General features: G+C 46.2%; 2 protein-coding genes across 2 annotated transcripts; one reads left to right on the top strand and one right to left on the bottom strand.

The window, feature by feature from the left end:
* Positions 1 to 230: 230 nt before the first annotated feature.
* Positions 231 to 5,461, bottom strand: fam83d (family with sequence similarity 83 member D). The gene is made up of 4 exons (XM_079748373.1): positions 4,881 to 5,461; positions 3,672 to 3,839; positions 3,410 to 3,534; positions 231 to 3,191 (listed from the first exon to the last, which is right to left on the bottom strand). Exons 1-4 carry the CDS (start codon positions 5,358 to 5,360, stop codon positions 2,213 to 2,215), a joined length of 1,752 nt encoding a protein of 583 aa, XP_079604499.1. The 5' UTR covers positions 5,361 to 5,461; the 3' UTR covers positions 231 to 2,212.
* A 1,016-nt stretch (positions 5,462 to 6,477) lies between these two features.
* Positions 6,478 to 19,342, top strand: zhx3a (zinc fingers and homeoboxes 3a). The gene is made up of 3 exons (XM_079748367.1): positions 6,478 to 6,717; positions 15,238 to 18,170; positions 18,989 to 19,342. The coding sequence occupies exons 2-3, from the start codon at positions 15,448 to 15,450 to the stop codon at positions 19,020 to 19,022; spliced, it is 2,757 nt and encodes a 918-aa protein (XP_079604493.1). The 5' UTR covers positions 6,478 to 6,717; positions 15,238 to 15,447; the 3' UTR covers positions 19,023 to 19,342.
* Positions 19,343 to 20,501: the final 1,159 nt, after the last annotated feature.

A 20,501-nucleotide genomic window follows, 5' to 3' on the forward strand; every position in this document is an offset into this window, starting at 1 on the left:
ATATATATATATATATATATATATATATATATATATATATATATATATATATATATATATACATGCATAATAAAATGTTATATAAAAAAATATATATATATAACAAACGTACAATTCATCATGTAGATTACAGTTAAACAAGCTAATATTAACCCTTAAATATTGTGTAAATCTAAACGCACAATTTCGGTATGTATCCTAATATCAAGACGGATTTTCTGAAAGGTAGCCCGCGCTTCAATTCATTTCCAATTACAGAGCTCTCTCTGGTGGCTGAGAGAAGTCATCGACGCGCCCTTGAGCACAAATGCCCTATGAATGTAGTTGACAAAAGCAATTGAAGCCCTGGAAATATTTTGCACATTGTCATGTTATTAGGGAGAAATTTACCAACGAGCGGAAAATAATCTGCGCGGATTGTTGTGTGCTGTGCGGGTCCCCTACTGTTTCGTTCATTAGCACACGACTGGATGTCTCGCAACAGCCAATTAAAATCAACCACCCTCCTCTCATACATTAACACCACTCCATTTACTCGTAGAACAATTCCCTTAAGTGCACGATTTTTACATAATAAATACGACAGCGTTTTGATGTGCCTGACTTGCGAGAGATGCACACCCATCATATGCACAAACACACACACACACACTTAATCACACAAACATACACAGACGCGCGCGCGCACACACACACACACACACTGGCTGGCCAAACTCCCACTCCCACATATTTTTGTGAACAGCTCCATTTAGGCTCGCATACAACTGATAAATTGAGCTAAATCAATCAGTATACTTGGCAGTGATAACCTTATTTGGAATATTACCAACTTCCTGATCTACCACTACCTGTGGTCTCGGCAGTTAGAAACTATGTTGATATTATAATTGCTCCGTTGTTCCAATTTATTATACCAATTCTATCTTTAATTATTGTATATAGTTTGAATAAACATAAGTAGTGTTTTCGTACAATGCAAAAAAAATTGCAATTGAAATAATAGCAATTATGACAATATGGCAATTATAATAATAATTCCTGGCCTGGCACGACAGCAGTATTAGGGCATTTTCCCTTAACACATAATTTTATAAATAACACAATATAAAAACACTCAAATATAAATAATGTGAGCAAAGCTACAAAAGGTATAGGTTGGCTCCAGTGATTGTGTGAAACAGTGAGTTATCTGTTGCGCTCTTTCGTGCCTCGTTCTCCTCCCTCGCCCTTAACCTCCCAGTGTTCTGAACTCTCTCTCTCTCTGGCTCTCTGTCAGCTGCCATGCACCTCAGGTGATGTCTGCCAACCAATCAGAGGAGTGCACAGCAGCAGCAAGGCATGGGTGTTGATTCTCTCTGGCAACTTTCCCTCTGAACTATTTGTTAAACATTGAATGCACATTAAACTAATGTTAGCCAGAGAGAGTAAAAGTCAAGAAAGTGTCAGTCAATAGAGTGAGGAAAACATACCAGAAGGGGATAGAATAACTAGTGGAAATTGTTGTTAGCCATCTCTGTGCTTTATCTTGTAATTCTTCCAACTCACTACTCATTCTCATGTTTCATGAAACAAGTTTCATTTTTGTCTTTGAGTTCTTATTTCTTATTGCTAGATAAGAATGTAATGGAACTTTTCAAACACACATGCTTCGTTAATTTTATGGAATGTGTGTAAGGCATCAAAGATGTTCTTAATACTGTAACTATATCAGAAAGATATTTTTGATCACAGAATGAGATTTATTCTGGAATGTTACCATGTAGTTACAGCAGGTAAGACATTTTTCAAAGTACTACAATTATATTAACTATACAGATTCTTTTTAGGTTCAAATTCATTAGTTTAACCACGTTTTCAAGATACTATCTTTCTCAGTAGATGGTATCACTTACAACAACAAAGACCAAAGCATTATTGCACTTTTTCTAACTTGATTTCTGGGTGGTCTTAATTAATCCGCTTTGGTATTGCATCATCCCAGCCTCCGACACCCACGCACACAAAAAAACTAAAGTAAAAAAACGTCCATAGACAAGAAGACACGTAGACATAAAAAAGGCACAGGATTGAGGTACATGAAGCTACTCTTTCAGAAAAGCATCGTAGTGTTAAATTCCCCAGCACACCCTAAATCAACCATAAAAACCCTCCATCTTCCCCTGAATCGCACTAAAAGCGTTTAACTCTTTGCAGTGTAAAAGAGAGATATTTAGTGGAGACATCTGGCTCTTGGCCACGTGCCCACGCTCACATGTTCCCCAGGCAGCATCCCGGCACTCTGCTCCTTTCCGCACTCTCGCTGGGCCCTGGGCCCCGCTGCTGCGGTGTGGCTGACGTTGGTGACATCCGCCAGCTCCCTCCTCTGGGACAACACGCTCACCATGCTCTCAAGCCTGCTGCGGATGGACGAGTAGTGGAGCTGGCGCTCTCTGCTAAGCTTGGTGAAGCAGTCCCTGAGGCTGGCGTCGGCGGTAGGACCTGCTGCTGGGTCGCGGGTCACGACCGGAGACCTGGGGTCGGACACCCGCCGGGCGGGGGAGATGGGGCCCAGCCCCCTGGGGGGGGGACCGGCTGGGTACGGGGCGGGGCTTGTTGTTGGCTCGCGGTTGGCTGTTGTGGCGGTGGTTGTGGTTGGCTCGGCGGTGGGTGATGGAGCAACAGTGTTCTCCGGTGCGCGGTGAGGGCCGTTCGGGTGGCCGAGGCCCCCGGGCTCGGTCTGAGAGCCACAGTCCACCATGGCACAGCGAGCCTGGGTGGCGACCTCGCTGGAGGCCTCTGGTGTCGGGGAGGTGGGAGGCTCGCTCTGGATCCCTGGCATCTCCTCAATGTGCTGCGGCTGGTTCTCCGCCCACTCATCCCCGAGCACGGAGGAGTCTGACCCGGCCTCTCCGGTCAGGGGGTCCGGCACCAGGGCCCGGGGCTTTCGACCAGGCGTGCTGGTCAGGAACAGCATGCGTGCGGCGGGTCCGGCTCTGGCGCTGTGCGGGGAGGACATGGCGTTGGTGTGTTTGAGGAGGAGGAGGCGCTCATGCGCGCCGCTGGTGCGGGCCCGCGGGGGGTCCGGGGTGCTGCTGAGGGGCAGCGACTGGGCGTAGAGGATGCGGAACTCCTCGTCGAATTTCTCTGTGATCTGGCCAGAGAGCTCCACCAGGTTGCTGCTGTTCAGGCGCCCGTCGGTCCAGTTGAACCTGCCGACACCAAAAACACCAATCCTTATCCCGCAAAAGCACTTTTTGATGAGGTGAGTGTTTGACAGTGGAACAGAAACCCGTCACCACATTGTGCCAGTAGCTCACTGCACCGACACCATGGAGGGCCGGGTAGAGTATTTAGTAACACATGTGTCCTAAATACATCATATACTGTATGTCTCCCGTTTCGCCGGGAGGGAAACCCAGTGAACTACCTGTAGGAACCGGTTGCCACGCGATTTCCGTCAATAAGCATGAAGCGCTCGTGGACCTTTCCAGATATACTGGCTCCAGATCGCAGGTAATATGTTGTGCCACGGAGAGATCGCACCCTCATTTGCTGTATGAAAGAAAAAAAAAGGGTAAGGAAAAAAAACTGGAAGGCAAAATAAATGAATACAAAGATATGTTAAACGGTTTCCAATTGTCCTGAGGCAGGCAGAAAAACACCACCCTGTGTACACACGGCTGACATACACGCAGGTCGTCCAAACGGATGCCGACATCGTTGCACATCTTCAGGAAGGCAGAAACGCTGGTTTGGTCGAGGAGGACGTAGACTGGCACATTTCGGCGGGTGCATGCCTCCTGAAGATCTTTGAAGATATCCAGGTCTGTGAGTGAGTCGGTAACTATGGCAATCACCTGCAATGGAAAAGTACCAAGGTAATACAATGAAATTCATTTGAGACTGCAGCCTTGCAGGACTAGATGGGGCACATGATTGGGTTTTTTATTTTATTATTGGCAAATTCAAGGCCCTCGTTCAAACACGCGGCGCAGTGGGACTCTGTCACACACGCACCATGTAATGTGCACTCTGATGAGCTTTCTATCGACTCTGGTCTGTTACCATGGCAATGAGCTGTAAAGATTGGTCAGCAAACAAATCATTTCTGTGCTGGAGACAAGTGGGCCCATTGTCTTCCCAAATTTTGGAGCTGCTTAAAATAATATATTTATTTATTTGGGTTGATCTTTGCTGGGTATGATATTGAGCAGACAATCAGACAGGTACAAATATCTGGCGTTACAAAACCTGATAATCACATGGTCATAATAAAAAAAGAATGCAAATTCATATAATACAGGCTTACCCATTTCTGCAGCCATTGTAATAGACAAACCTTCAAGATGGTAACTCTCTTATATGTTGCACGATTTGTATAAGAGACTATATGTTAAATAGTACATATACAATACATAGCCTTATGTACATTCCTACTCATAAAGAAGCATGCGTAGAGTTTTGCTGTTCTATTCATTCCGCGCCCATTCGAGCACGTTCCTTTTTTATGACGTTCAAGTTGCAGGTTGGGGCACATAATGAGGGCGTAGCACGGGCACATCTGCCTTTTGAAGTTGACAAGCATATCCAACATTAAGGAACATATTTTTTTCCCAAATTCGTTGGAATGAATCATGAATCCACTAGGACACACACACACGCACAGTATCTATTATAAATATATAGGGGTGTGTGTGTGTGTGTGTGGCCTGGAGGTCTTGAACATGGCCACGTCCATTCGTGAGATATAGGAAATCCAATGATGTACAAACCCTTTAGGCCTGCATGTGAAGTTAGTTGGTGTGTGTGTGTGTTATAACTTATTCCGATATAATTAATAATTGCACCCAAAAACGACACGATAAGCTTTTACTATGCATTTTTGGCAATATCCGTACCTCTTTTGCACTTTTAATCATTCGTCGTGCAGCTTCCTTGCAGCTATAAATGCACTCTCCGTAGCTTGGCTGAAAATGTGCAACGGCACGGGTAACTCCTCGGTAGGAGCCTGTAGTAAAAGCTGGCCAGCCGACTTCCAACAGCGGGGGGTCAACATCGGAGATTTCGGGGAAATATGTAACGGAAGAGCAGTCCATTGAACTGCTAACTGACTGCTCAAAGTCATCCCCGTGGATTGAGTGGCACCGAGGGACCACAGCACTCCGCACTAACCGCTGTATTTCCTCATCCGAGATGAAGTTGGGAATTCTCTCTTTTTTGAGAAAGTCCATAAACTTGTCGGTCCCACAGGAAACAAGCTCCTCCAAAGCAAGTCGGTGACTTTCGTTGTACAACTCTTGTAGATTCAAATCGTTTGACTTTTTGGTAGCCCACTTTGCGGGTGAATCTTCTAAACATTGCGACAAGGCCGCCATCATTAGAACTTTTAAAATGAGTCCGCAACGTATCAGGTAGGCCTAAAAGGTGACGAGGATTCACTGTACGTAATTTGTATTTTAGCTTTTTCCCTCTGCTCCTGCCCCTCTGCTGGTGTCGAGATCAGCATTGGCTGGCCCGTTGTCGTCAACGCACACTTGCGCTCCGGCCATGCATTGTGAGACTGTCACTCTGGGCCAAGTTGACGCTCATTGGCTCATTTGGAGGCAAACAAACCTAAAGTACATCCCTCTTCGACTCACCCATCTCTGGTTACTACTGTAGCCTACAACACCCACAACAGCCACATGGAATGAGCGAGATTAATCAATGACTGACGTGGAAACTGATTTTACGCACACTATATAATCATGTACGCCTATGTTATAAATGATTGTACGTCCCATATAGCCAGTTAGATCATACTCATGCATGTATGTACATGTTATGGTATTATTGTTTACGTTGGTGTGTCTTCGGATGATTCCCAATAAATCAAATCAATGTGTGGAATTCACTTAGTCAATAATGGGTTCTAATGAATTGATTAATGATTGTGATCTTCCTATTAGGCGCCATGGCGCTTAAAGTATTTTTCAGTGGAAGCAAGTGCTATTTATTGCTAATATTGGATTGGATTTGACAATGGTATTCAGAAAGCGAAAGTAATTGTAAGTGTTTGTGTTTTAGAAAGATGGTGTGTTGTAGACAGCATACAGCAAAGCGTACGCCGCGCGTCTTGACGCATGGAAGGCCAAACAAGGTCACGAGGGTTATTAAAATGCTTATTATGTGAACATCTTTAAAATGTATACTTCACAATGTTTACATTAACAATACATTAGGGTTGCCAAAGCGTGTGGTGGATACAGTAAAAACCAAAAATCCCTCGCCATATATTTCACCCGTTTAGCCCTCTCCGTGGCGCCATTGTAGCATATACGTAGACGCTCCGAGACCTTACCCTAACAACATACCCAAATGTGCCTGTGCCCAATGTACGTATCACCCTCCCTCCCCCTTACAATCCCCGTCCCCTCCCCGCCCTTTCCAAAATTTAGATGAAAGGGCTTTTGGATTTTGGGTGACGCTTTGAATCACGTGTTCATAGGAAATACACTCGCTATAATTTTGGCTGCCTCGTCCTGCGCCGCCGACCATAGTTGTTTGCTGTCCATACTGTGTACCAGGATAGGTAATGTACCTTGCATGTGGTCACTAGCGAGTTCACGCCAGTTCACCGGGTTCACTTGAGGAGACGTCCCACCCCCTCCTCTCAAAGCTGAACGAAGGGAGCTAATCTAATATTATTCATTTATATATTAATGTCGGATTCCGTCTCCCGGGCCAACCATTAAGGTAAGAATAATATGTAACAATCCAACGGTCATACTTGTTATTACGAGTGTGCGATACCAAGTTGTGGACAGAAACTAATGCCTCGCTTTTGCATGTTATATGGTGCTGTAGTCTAGGCAGTTTATATCAAGTCGCCAATGTATAAAATGGCGACAGTAGGTGGGGGGTGGAGGGTGTGCGGAGTAAGGATTTTTTGGGGAATATTCATTAGGCTTTATCTTTGCTAGAGTAGCCGATCTGTGGTGAGAAGTAAGCTGAGAGGCAGTGTTTGCCCACAGCCGTGCGAAGTGAACGGGTTAACGCGCCAGTTTGCTACACTTACGAGAAGAATGTATTCATCGACTCGTTTGCGCTCTCGCACGCTATAGAATGTGACGTATCTCCTTATTTTATTAACCAACGCGGCGAATGTTTCGTTTTGCCTTAAAGTGAGGACTTTCGATTCTGAAAAAAGACAAACTTCAAATAGTAGCCATAGTCATCGTCAGATTAATTTAGTCTGGGTCCACGAATCGTATCTGCATGCTAAATGTAATTTTGTGAATGCCTATTGATTTTGAACTCACCAACAAATCATTTTTTTTCTAGAGCAGTTAGGCAGGCCCTTATCACCACGTACAAAAATATTTCATTTCCTCCTCTTCTTTTAAGGCTTGTCGCGGCTCCTCATATAATACATACCATAAAAAATATCTCCTCGTAACAACGCTGTCTATAACGCCAACATAATGGTTACAAATTCACCTCTGTCTGAAAAACCCTTTTATGAGTAATGATATAATATTACTCGTCCTCACGCAGTCCAATGTATTTTTAGCGACATGTACTGTATGAACATACATGACATGTTGGCGTAACGATGATTGCCATGTGTCTCCCTTTCCCCTGAGGGGAGGGACCACTTTGCTGACTAATGTTGCCATGTGTAGGTCCTGTGTCACCAAAAAAATCTGTATTGGCCAAGCAGCAAGAACAGCAGCACTTTTCATTTGTAACAACCCTGTGACTTATATATGGTCCATTTGAGTCCTGACAATTACCACATATACCACATTTCTTTTGGCAATTTTCTGGCAACTCCCCTGTTGCCAGGAGTGTCCTAACAGAATATATCTCAGATTTACTGTGCTGGTGCAAGCGCTGTGTAATCCACACAACACAAGCATATTCCTGCTTCATTCACATTCTTCACTCTGCAGGTGTGATTGCAGACACAACAAAGGGGGGGGGGGGGGGGGGGGGGGGGGGGTTCTGTCACTTGCCAAGCTTGAACTGAGCCGGGCTCTCCCGCTTTGGGTCCAGGGAGTAAGGTGCCTGTGGAGGGGCTTCTCTCCTGAACGAAAGCCGGTGCTGCACTGGGGGAATGTCAATCGCCTTTGTGGGTGCCTGGGAACGCTCCCCCCCCCCCCCCCCCCCCCCTCTCCTGCCTTCCCTCCACCGCACCCTGCCCCTCCCCCCCACCCCCCTTCCCGGAACTGTTCTAATGAGGCCACGCATATTGCCTTTCATCCCTCACTCTCTGCAATTAGGAACAGCTCACAGTTTTAGTTATGGCCAAAACACAGAGGGCTTGTATACACAGATACAGGGTAATGGGTCCGGTGGGCCCACTCACCTCTGCAAATATAAAAAGGTAGCGGCAGAACACTTTGCCCTGTGCTGCTGCACTTACACCATACTGTACTTTAAGGATCTCAGCGTTCCGGCGAAGAGAGACTCCGGCAGGGCCGGCATTGTGTTGTGGCCCCGACGGTTCGCCACTGCTCTCCTGTCAGGGAGGGAGACAGAGGAAGGTCATGTGGTCATGATTTGCTGTTTAAGATGACATCAAGTGTATAACATTCCTCAAGTTGGGAGGAAAATCAACTGTAATGCCAGCCACATCAATTTCCTGGCTGTTTTCGAACAAAACATCCATGAAATGGCTCCTGTTCGAGCAGAATACTTCACCCGTTGTCCTTATTTGCCTTTTGTAAATAGAACAAACAAAAGACAGAAGAAATGTAATTCTACACACACATATACTTTTAGTTTTGGCTTGGTATTTGCTTCGTTCCCCTCGCATAGCAGTACATATCAAATCCAGAGGTTTGCCTCTTCTCATACAAGCTTTGGCGTGTGTGCGCAGTTTCGACCCTGAAAGAAGCCTCCCAATGCTCACAACATGGAGAGAAGAGAGGGCAAGGGGCTCATGAGCAACGGCCACTTTAGTGCACAAAAAGGTTCAGGTCAGCAGGAGCTGGCATTTACCAAGTTCTGGCAGTTGAAAAAAGAGCCTCTGGTGTCAGCCATCTTAGGGATGGACCGAGGAGCAACGTGCCGCGCGGCGCCATCTTTCTTTCTTGCTTTCTTTTTATTTTTTTTAAGTTGCCAAATCAATGCCTGTAGTCTTGGCGACAGAACTGAAGGAGTTATTTACCCAAAAGTGGTGAAAAAAGGGATGCATGAGTCAGTGTTTTCTTCTTCCCCAGCGTGCACCAAGGTTTATTTGTCTGTCATTCATCAGGGCCACAGTAGGGTTAGGGGAACAATGTAGGTTTTCAATGGCGCTGGCTTTAACAGGAGACGACACAGGGCTTCAGGAGAGATGCGTCGAGATGTGGCGCCCGGACCTCTGTCCTGATTTACACTCGCGGTCCGCACCTCCTTTTATTCTATATAATATGGCGCTTTCTTCCCTCCGATTTTGTTTCGGGTTTTTCTTTCTGTACGTTTGTTTTCCGGCCGTTTGTTAGTGAACAGCGGTTTGCCGTCGTATACAATGCACGCCCGGGAACGCAAATCCGGTGCCATAAACACCAAGGCAACAGAGGAATATGGCATGTTTCTGTGGCTAGAAAATAAAAGTCCCCACTGACCTCAACCAAGTGATGTGAAAACAGACTAAACCATGAATGCACTTGTTTAAAGATGTCTGCCAGGCCCATGTGGATTAAGTTTTGTCCTGCACCGGACTCAGCCTTAGGAATTGCATGTGTGTGTGTGTGTGTGTGTGTATTTCTGTGTCTGTACCTTGAGTCAGACTGTGTGTGTGTGTGTGTGTGTGTGTGTGTGTGTGTGTGTGTGTGTGTGTGTGTGTGTGTGTGTGTGCGTGTGTGTGTGTACCTTGCCTCCTTATGTGGGTGTGTGCGTGTGCACTCGTGTGTCTTGAGGTTGGGTGGGTGTGGGCGAGTGGCCCTTCTGTGTGTAGTGTTGTGGGGGAAGAGAGGGGTTGCCATGGCGATTTTAACACATGAGTGGCACCGCCGACTGGTCTCCCAGCGGACGGGACTGCAGGCATGGAGGTAGAGCCGGGGTGGGCGGTCAGGGAGGGAGACCAGGGAGGGAGGGAGGGGTGTATGTTGAGGAGGTTGAAGACGTCTGACAACACCTGCGACCCAAGCAGGGGACACGCACGCACACACATACACATAGACACACACACACACACACACATTCACACCCACTGACCACAAACATACACATAGACCCACACATTCACACACATACACACGCATACCGACCGCACACACACACACATACCGAGCACGCACACACATACATATAGACACACACACACACACACACATACATACACACACACACTCTTGCAAAAGCACACACGCGTACATACACTCAAACACGCATACACATAGACACACAAACATATAAACAGCACTTACCGAGGAAGATTGGCAGAAGTGTGGGAGGCTGTATTAGCGCAGAGGCTAGCGACCCCATGATGACTCTTGATTGTTCACTGCCACCGTTTGTTCCTTTATGGCCAGCCAGCGTACCCCACCGGACCAAAGATGGCCGCACCCCTCCCAATCCCCAGCCCACAAAACACACAACTTACTCTCCATGCGGCCTATGAGACGGGACCCAGGAGACGCCCACGTCTCCGCAGTGGACAGGACCAGCCAAAAAAAAACAAATAAAATACCCCCTGGAAAAAACGCGTGTCACTCAGAGTTCCCGAGACCGGATCCCACTTTTATAAAGGACATGTTGTTTCAAGTCCGCTTCACCGTGTAATTCCCCAGTAATTGCTATCTGTTTCTGGCTCCTATTCGGGTGTCCAGCTGATCCTCTCACATGACGTTAATCTATTTAATGGATGCTTGGCAGAAGAATTCTCTCCCTCGACAGATTTGGGGATAATTTAAATATATCGGACATGAGTTCCCCCTTGCTACGCTGCCTGTCAGCCATCATGGCAGTGGATTTTATACAATGCAAAAAAATAGACAAATTGATATTGAACAACATTCTCCAATATTGGAAACAAACGGTGTAATAATAATAATAATAATAATAATGATATCACTGGCGTTTTTTTCATTTGTCTGGTTTCCATTTCCGACATCAAGGGACCTGAAGCAGATTCTTTACTTCAAAGATTTAAGATTTCAAAATGGTGCAGGTGTTAAATATTATTCAGGGGAGGCTTGAAGTGTGTGTGTGTGCGTGTGTGTGTGTGTGTGTGTGTGCATTTGCGTTGTGTGTGTGTATGTGTGTGTGAGTGTGTGTGCCAGTGATGTGTTGCAGAAGGTGGAATATTGAAATGGCGCTGCGTGTCATTATCATCAGTCACCCCCCCCCCCCTCCTCAATTCACTCCTAACTGTCTTCACTTCCTATTCCTTTGTCCTTCCTTTCCCTTCCATACTACTCACCTATTTTTGCGACGAACGCCAAGACAAATGGCCCAATCGCTGTGGCGCTCGTGTCGGCTGTAGGTGACCCCCAACACATCGGTGGGGGGTTTTCTGATTTCACTGGAGGTGTTTGTTGATTGAATTGTAATTTCCAGCGACCGCCCCACAGCGCGCCTCTGCCTTCCATTTTGTAGTAGCCCACTTCAAATTGGAGATGTTTTTTTTTTTTAAATACTATAATTACTGAAGCAATTTATGTGGCGATGAAAGGAACGAAGTGCCTTTTTCATGTTTGAAATTGATTTATTGAAAGAGGAGCAGCGCACTGTTTGTAATTTAAAACTGTGGAGCAAGTGATCAATTATTAATGAGATGTAAATATAATGTTGTTAGGGGTATGTTTAAAGGGTGCAAGAGGGAAACCTCATGGTAAAACAAATCACTGGGACATAAAATAAGACAAGAGGGTTGCGAGGGAGTGGGTCGCGTGTAATGTAACCAGGTTTACACACCCCAAAAAAACGGTTGTTTATTTTGAATTGGGTGGTCATTAACACGCATCCCCGTTGGCCCTGCCGCGGCCCCCGGAAGCGCAGAGAAGTCTGCGGTCCATCACCTTCTCGCTTTTTCAATCCTCGTCCGCTCATGTGAGAAAGAAACCGCGGTTTTCTTTCCATGTATGCCAAGCAGCTGCTGGCGGGTCCGGCGCGGGGACATACGACACACCAGTTACTGCCATCGTCTCAACATTGTCTAGCTCGCCGGCTGAAACACGAGGACGGGCTTTTCAGAAAGCCCCTTTCAATGGCTCTCCATCTGCAAGGCCCTTGTCTTGTGTCTGATCGCACGTCGCCCTCGCCAGATAAAGCAGCCCATTCTTTTGATCGGTGACCTGTTTCTTTTTTTTTTTTTTTTTTTACATAAGTTTCCAAGCAAAAAAATGTGTCTGGTTTTTTGGAGGTTTCACATGCATGCAAGGCGGGTTTCGCCGTTGTCTGTCCTGTCACGGAGCATCCCCCTGGGCCCGCTGTAGGATAGTACACCAGACAAGTCAAATTGCCTTGACCGAAATTGCCATCTCTGCAGCATAATTTTCCCCCCATTTCAGCTATGTCCAAACATCTTGCGACTTATACTGTGCTGCCATTTTAAGAAAAGAAGGAAAAGAAAAACAGACAGCATTATTTGTTTAAGAATGAACAATAGAAAATGCAGCGGCAACCACATCAACAAGGACACCAAATGAGGACCAATCTCCCTGTACAGAAAAAGAGGCTCTAGAATGGAAAAGCATAACAAAGGTCTCTCACACAGATGTTTTGGATGTGCATGATCAGATGCCTCTCTTGCGTGAGGACAGCCTTCCAAAATCCCTTTTAGTTCAGTGGAACAAACTCTGTGAACCCCTTGTCCTCACCAGGGGTTAATCGAGTGTGCTGTTGTGGAGGGAACGGGAGAGTATCATGACCTCTCCAGCGGCGTAACATACAGCACATGCACACGTCTGCGTGCACTGAACTAGGATTAGTGCATAAGATGCTCCTGACCTAGTTTTTTTGTTGTCGTTGTTGGAGTTGCTGTTTCTGTTTATTGTGTTTGGTTACCGTTTTTTTTTGTCTAAAGGTCTGAAAAGGAATGAGGTTATTAAGGATACCTTGCAGTCTGTCTGGAGATCAGCGTGTCCTATTAGCTGGTCCTTTCATTTAGATTTTACGTTCGTCCTGGAACAGGTTCATCTTTTATTCACCAGTGAGTCGGCTCTGGTGAGAGTGCACGGCAGGACTGCTAAACGCCTATGTATTAAAGTCCACTTTTTGGCATCTGCTAATGCTGTGAGACATACAATCGGTCACGAGTATGTGCCGTTTAAATGCTGCGCCATCTCCATAATCCAGCATGAAAGGTTAAGGTGTGCTAAAATCGCAGCATAAACAGGCTCTAAATGATGGGTTTTCCATGGAAAGCGGCAGGCTAAATGATATGGATCACTAATGATGGAGTGAGAGCCGTTTTCAGCTGTGTGTCAAACATAAAACATTTGCGGGTCTCACAAATCTGGGGAATGGTAAAAAGGAAGTGTGTGAGTGAGTGTGTGTGTTTGTGCAGTGTGTCGGGAGTTCACCGAAAGGGCATTGAAATGAGAGCTCTGACTTGCATATGTTTTATTATATTTTTCCAAGCAACATGTTCCGCATACTCGTATCGTATGGGAAGATAACAATGGATATCTTTACCAATGATAAACAATCACTGGGCAGATATGAACTTTGCCTTGGCCAGAGCCATAAAAATCTATATTAGATATGATATTACTTGTTTCCAGTGGGACCTTTATAAAGAGTTGAGCACTGTGAACACACTTTCTCATTATCCTCCGACCACCATTGTTATTACGATGGGACAGGCAGCTTGGATATCATCTTCAATGCTTAAAGAGTCTCACATATTGTATTGAGTCCTCAGACTGTATAGGCATGTTGGCAAGAATCCTCATACTACATGCAATTTATTAGAACATGCTACCGACATGACTATCTGGGTCAGGTACTAATCATATGATGCACCCATAGGGTTCTTTGCACTGCATCATGATTGGATTGTACAATATAGCCTCTGTCAAATTTTAAATGTGGCTGGGATCCAAACTTGGCAGCATAGTCGCTGGCCTTAATGTGAAGCACATGATTGTGTGAAGCAATTTCCCAAGTACACACTCACAGTTATAGAATGCTTGAATGTGTATCTGCACGCACTTGACCAATAGTCATACAAAAGTAGGTTGTCATATATACAAACTATCATATGTTTGTTTTTCAGAAACATCCAAAAAGCCGGTCAGGTTGACCCAGTGTATTTCAGTGATAAACATATTAACTCATTTTTTATTAATTCCCCTGTCAGGATGCTCATTTGCATTTGACACAAACTCCTAACATACTTTCAAAAATTTCATGAAACGTTTTCTAATTATTTTAATTAATAACGTGTCAGCAGTGGAACACTAAGCCTAAAACCTAAAAACAGTTATGAATATATTTTCACTTTTCTTTTGGTTGCTCATCACAATGTCATGTTGCTGGCAGTGTTGGACACATCTGGCACCGACAGAGTCAAATGAACAAAACACTTCAACTCAGTCGGGATCTCAGAATATGTGCAGCAAGGCAGGTGACGGTACTTAATCGCATTGTTAGCTTCTCCTTGAACACTTCTTGGTGTGGACAATTAACATTTTTCTAAATTACATCTCAACACTTTTTGAAGGATGAACTCGGCAGTCCTTCATGGAAATAATGAAATGACTCGTTCCGTCAGTAATTAATGAGTCCTAATGTACTATGATCAAGAACAACAACGGAACCTAATTTACTTTGACGAAATCTTATCCTTTAGTCAAATTCAAAAGGCCATATTTCAAGATAGTTCTAGAAGTGGTTAGCAATGAGGATCCAAGGATATAACAGAAATCTACCAAGCCATCTGTTGCAATCCTCCATTAAGGAAGAGTGTCTGATATGGGACTAATGAGACATGTGGGCATGGTGCAGTGAGATATTTAGTGAAGCCTTTCAGAATTCTTGTGGACATAAAACATGTAAACACTGTCTCCCTAAAAATATTGACTAAGAATGCTCTGAAGAATTGTTTTCATGATTTATCTTTTAATATCAGATAATGGTCCCATGGGCCGGAACCCACGCCCCAGAACATGTCTTAACTAACAAAAATGAACTTAAACTATCATTATTTCTTCTGTGTTTCCAAATTTGGGGAAATGGCCCAGCTTGACTGGGAGACGAGTTATGCACTTATTTGAATGAAATCGATCTGCTAAATCTTTTTGACAATCTTTTTTTCACTTTTAATCTCTTATGTCCTAGGTTTCCAGCAGTCTACGAAGGCAAACTTGTCCATGGACCAGAAATCCTAAAGAGGCGGACCGGCCATCATGAAGCAACACTGTGATGTCATATTAACTGCTCCATGACACTAAACCTCTGTTTGACCTCTCCACTATCCACCCGCCCTCTGTTTCCATCAGACCGGACCTTCAACCAGTCACTCACACACACAACACACAGCACAGCACCATGGCTAGCAAGAGGAAGTCCACTGTGCCCTGCATGATACCATCCAAATCCAAGCACATGCGTGAGGAGATCATAATGGGCTGCCTGCCAGATCTCCTGCCCACAATCCCAGAAGATAGCATACTCAGCATCTCTGGAGACGGGTCCGGCCACAACCAACACACGTCCCCCAAACCACCCGAAATCAACAGGGGACAGAAAGGGGGCACGTACAGTTGCTCAAACTGTCGGTTTGAGTCCAGAGACCTGAACTACTTTCTGGACCACATGCATAATTGCCACATAGACTTCAGAGCACAGCCCACCTTCTACTGCCTCAACTGTGGGGTATCGGTTGTCCGTTTTGAGGCCCTGGCTCTGCATAACGCTAAGGCCCACAGAGGAATAATGCAAGGCTCCATCACAGCCTCCCTCCACGTCAACAAGAGGGACGGGTTGACCACCGTGGAGCAAAGTCTCTTCACTGAAAGTGGGGAAGACTACAGAGAGTCTGGGCTGTCTCTCACCAAAACACCCATTGCAAAGATGATGAAAACCAAGGGAGAGCACAAAAAGATAGTGGTTTCCCACACTGTGGAGGTACGAAAGATAGACACTGGAAAGGATGTAGACCTCAACATGCTGACAAATGTGCCTGAACTCCAAAACGGGGCTCTCAGTGTTTCTGGTGCCCCAGCTATGCCGAGGACGACCGTCACCCGCGTGACCACGACGACGTCCAATCAAGTCTTTCACCAGCAGACGCCTCCCCTTTACTCCTCCCATTCCTCCAATTCCTTTAAAGACCTTCCAAAGGTGATGATCCCTCTAAGCAGCATCCCGACCTACCATGCCGCCATGGACACCAGCAGCTTCCTCAAGACCTCCTTTGGCAAGTTCCCCTATCCGACCAAAGCTGAGCTCTGCTATCTGACGGTGGTCTCAGAGTTCCCCGAGGAGCAGATCAAGTTGTGGTTCACCGCCCAGCGGCTCAAGCAGGGAATCAGCTGGTCTCCCGAGGAGATCGAAGAGGCCAGGAGGAAGATGTTCAACACTGTTTTCCAGGGCCAGCCACAGCAGAAGCAGCCGGTAGTGCCACAGCATGCCAGTCACATGGTCACCCACCGCACCGTCACCTCCCAGCCTGCCCTCTTGGGCCCAGTAGGACCACACTACCCCATGCCCAATATCCCCTTCGGCAGTTTAAGAAATCGATCCACTGGGGTCATTACCACACAAGCTAACATGTCCACCAACCCCAAGGTCACGAGGGTCACCTACTCTGCTCCAGCCTACCCCCCAAAGTTTCCATCTGTTGTTAGAACGGCGCAGGTGCTGAGCAAGAACACCCACCTGCCACCGCTTGAGCCAACCAAGAACAATGGCCTGGACATGGCTGGAGGCAGTGTCTGCGTCAGTAGCACTAGCAGCAGTCGCAGCAGTAGCAGCAGCAGTTGCAGCAGTAGCAGCAGCATCAGCAGTTATTCCAGTTGTAGTAACGGCGGGGAAGCTGGAAAAAAGAAGCACGTGAACGGCAACAGCCCCACTAACGGAATGGTTACCTGCTCTAACATCACGAGCAATAATGAGGAGCACGGCAGAAACGGCAACACGCACGTCAAAATGGACACTATACCCATGGAGATGGAAGGTGGTGCCACTACCAAGAGTAAAGTGATTGTGAATAACACCAGCATAACTGACATCCCCTGCAACACCTATAACAACAACAGCACTATGACTCAACACGAGCAGTCCCGGTTCACAAAGCCTAACGGCGGCTGCAATAACTATACGAACCAACACACCAAAAACGGCAGTATAAGTAGTGATTGCCCCAGCACTACAGGTAACGACAGTGTTCCCGACTTCCCCAACCATGCAACCAGCAACTCCCCAAACGAAAGCACCAGCACCACTGTCATTACCAAGAGCTGCAGCAGCCTGTCGCCTCTGGAGGAGGGCCCGTTCGCCAAGGACTTCCCCATCAAAGGCATGTCGATCCTGCAGCAACTCATCAAGGACGACCCCCCTGAGCAGGACCCGTGCTGTCCAGAGCTGAAGGTCGATCCCATCCAGATCAACCTGAAGAAACAGAAGATGAACGACCTGGAGCCTAAGTCAGATATGGACATTTTTGCGCCTTTAACAATGAACCCAGAGACATTCGACAGTCCCCTATCACAGCCGTCCTTTCCATCCCCCTGGGGCAAAATGACCCCTCACCAGGTGCACATCCTCCGGCAAGTGTTCTGCGGCACACCCTGGCCCAGCAGCCAGCAGTACGAGGACCTAAGCATCATGACTGGCCTGCCCAAGTCGGAGGTGGTGCGTTGGTTCAGCGACAGCCGCTACATCCACAAGAACAGCCAGCGGAAGTGGCTGGAGAGCTACCAGCGCCTGCCAACGGAGTCGGAGGAGGCCAACGCCCGCGGAGAGGCTAACGGTGAGGTGCCAATGGACCCGCTGATGGCGCGAAGGAATTCCCCGGAGCAAGACCAGACCATGCACCACGAGGGAGCGGGAGCAGGCATCAACCTGTGTCAGCGCGAGGTGTGGCAGGATGCATACTCTCCACTGCTTGGCCTGATGGGCTCCGCCGAGGCCGGGGAGCGGGGGAGGCCCGGGACATCAGTGCCACCTGGGGTCCTCCAGGACCCTTGGTTGGAGAGCGTGAAGGACCACCCGCAGCCAATGGCCAACCAGTCCTTCATGGAGCAGCAGACGGACGCCAGCCAGGCCAGGTAGGTCACAACGTCTGCCTCTCGGTTCGGTTTGTGATTGTTATCGTGTACAGTATAAAATATGTACTGTAAATCAAAGCTTACATTCATCCTGTTAATGACCCCCCGACCCTAGCCTTGTTGCAAGAATGTCCTTCGCCAGATTGTGGATTTGAGCAATAAAAACACTTTCACACGATGAAGCTGTAAAGTACAGTAAAAACAGGGTGGTTGTTGTGATGCACATTATAAACAGTGTGGTGGTAGTGTGAGTCCCATGATGAAAAGGGTGTTTAGGGTCTGATGTACACTATCAACATGGGGATTGTAGTTAGATGTTAAACAGGGCGGATGTTGTGCGTTGTACAGAATGAACACGGCGGTTGTTGTGATGTGCATTATAAACAGGGCGGTTATTCTGATTGACAGTAGGAACAGGGTGGTGGTTGTTATGTGATGTACTTGATGAACAGGGAAGTGTTTATGACTGACAGTGTAAAACAGGTAGGGGAAGGGCATTCGGATACAGATAGGCAGCTTATTCAAGCAATCAAAGGTCCGTGTTTGAGTAGCTATTTTTAGATCAGTAGGAGTCTGGGCTATTGAATTATAGATTGAGGGCATGCTAATATAGGTGAATAAATTATGACAATTGTCTTTGCTAAGATGGATTTTCCAAAGGGGCTTGTTTCCCATTGGTCATCATCTGGATCCACAAAGCACCACATTATTCCTGCATTTATTATGAGAATGTTCTCTGTAGATTACACACGTACGTGACATGTGACCTAGTGTGTGTGTGTGTGTGTGTGTGTGTGTGTGTGTGTGTGTGTGTCTAGGGATCGCCTGAGGATGGAGTTGCTAGAGGTGTGATGGGTCTGGCCGGCCCCCCACCAGAGGCGGGGCCCGTCGGCCCGGCCCGCTGCCCGGCCCCCCTGGTGTGTGTGATCATCATGACAGCAGAAGTGATTGTAGCTGGACCGTTGGATTCTGACTGTAACTGTGAATATCCCCCTCTTCCTCCTCCTCCTCCTCCTCCTCCTCCTCCCTTACACCCACCCCACTCCACCACCACCACCCTCCGTCCCTCTCACCACCCACCTGCCATCACTTCCTGCCATCATCAAAAGAAAGAAACTTCTCACCTTTTTTGAGTCCTGTAATGTTTTAACGCCTTTTCATGCTTCTCTGTGGTCGTGTTGGGGGGGGTTCGGGTGGGGTGGGGTGGGGTGGGTGGAGGGCGAACACGGAGCTCGGCCCGGGGGGAGCGACGGATCTTACGGAAGGAAAAAAAACAAAAGAGGGAAAGAAGACGCGCACACTAGACTTGGCATACTGACCCGAAAGAGAGGAAAAAAATAGGAGAATGGCGACGGATAATGTTTTGGGCAGAGGGAGAATTATATATAAATATATATATATGAATAAAACTGCACTATAAAAGATGGTTTGTACTGACTGGACAAACAGAAAAAAAGGATGTGTCAAGGAAATGTTCTTGTTAGCTTTGTGAACCTTTTATTTTTTACTTCTTTATTTTTTTTAGCAACCAGTACTTCAGCACTGCCTTGAATTGTACTTGTTTCCGTTACTCTGTTTGTTAAATTCTATTTACTCAATCCTATACTCACTGTAAGTCCAGATGCAATCAAAATATGTTTTTTTTAGGTCTGTATAAATGTTGGCTACACACAAGAGACTATAACCATATAATGCACTATAAAAAAAGAAAAGAAGACAGCAATGCTAAAATCACACTGCCCCAGAGTGAGCATATTGATAGTTTTGTGGAGATCAATACACTACACTGCCCTGCAAACCCAATGTGGAGAGAAGCCTGTCACGCTAAAGTTGCCTTACTCAGCTCTGTCCATGTGTTTATTTCACCTTCTGGCTATCACCTAGCTTTTCAGCTGCTGCGCTTTCCAAAAAAAAAAAAAGATTGTCAGTGCAACAATAAGTTGTCCGTGCAACAATAGTCACTGTTGGTCTATATCTGTGGAAAAATAATAACTTGTGCTGCTTTCTGTACACTTGGAAATGTTTAAGCTGTAATTGTATCAATTATTGTTTCTGACTAAATGAATAATGTTGTTAATTGCAAAAATAATCAATTTGACCCCTTGACATGACAGAGTGAGATATCATGGTAGCTAGAGAGCCAAATTTGGAGGTGCTTTTTCCCCTCCTCTGAATATTCTTGTGTTCTTTTAAAACATACATTCACTACATAAATCCTATTAAGCTGCATCTTTGTTGAGCTGCTAAAAAGCTAAGAACGGTGCTATACCATCCAAAGTGAAATTGGAGGTCACTCTCCTACCAGCAGTGTATGCACTTGTGTCGAATGTT

The sequence above is a fragment of the Pollachius pollachius genome (genome assembly GCF_949987615.1).
Source record: "Pollachius pollachius genome assembly, chromosome: 12".
Lineage (NCBI taxonomy): Eukaryota > Metazoa > Chordata > Actinopteri > Gadiformes > Gadidae > Pollachius > Pollachius pollachius.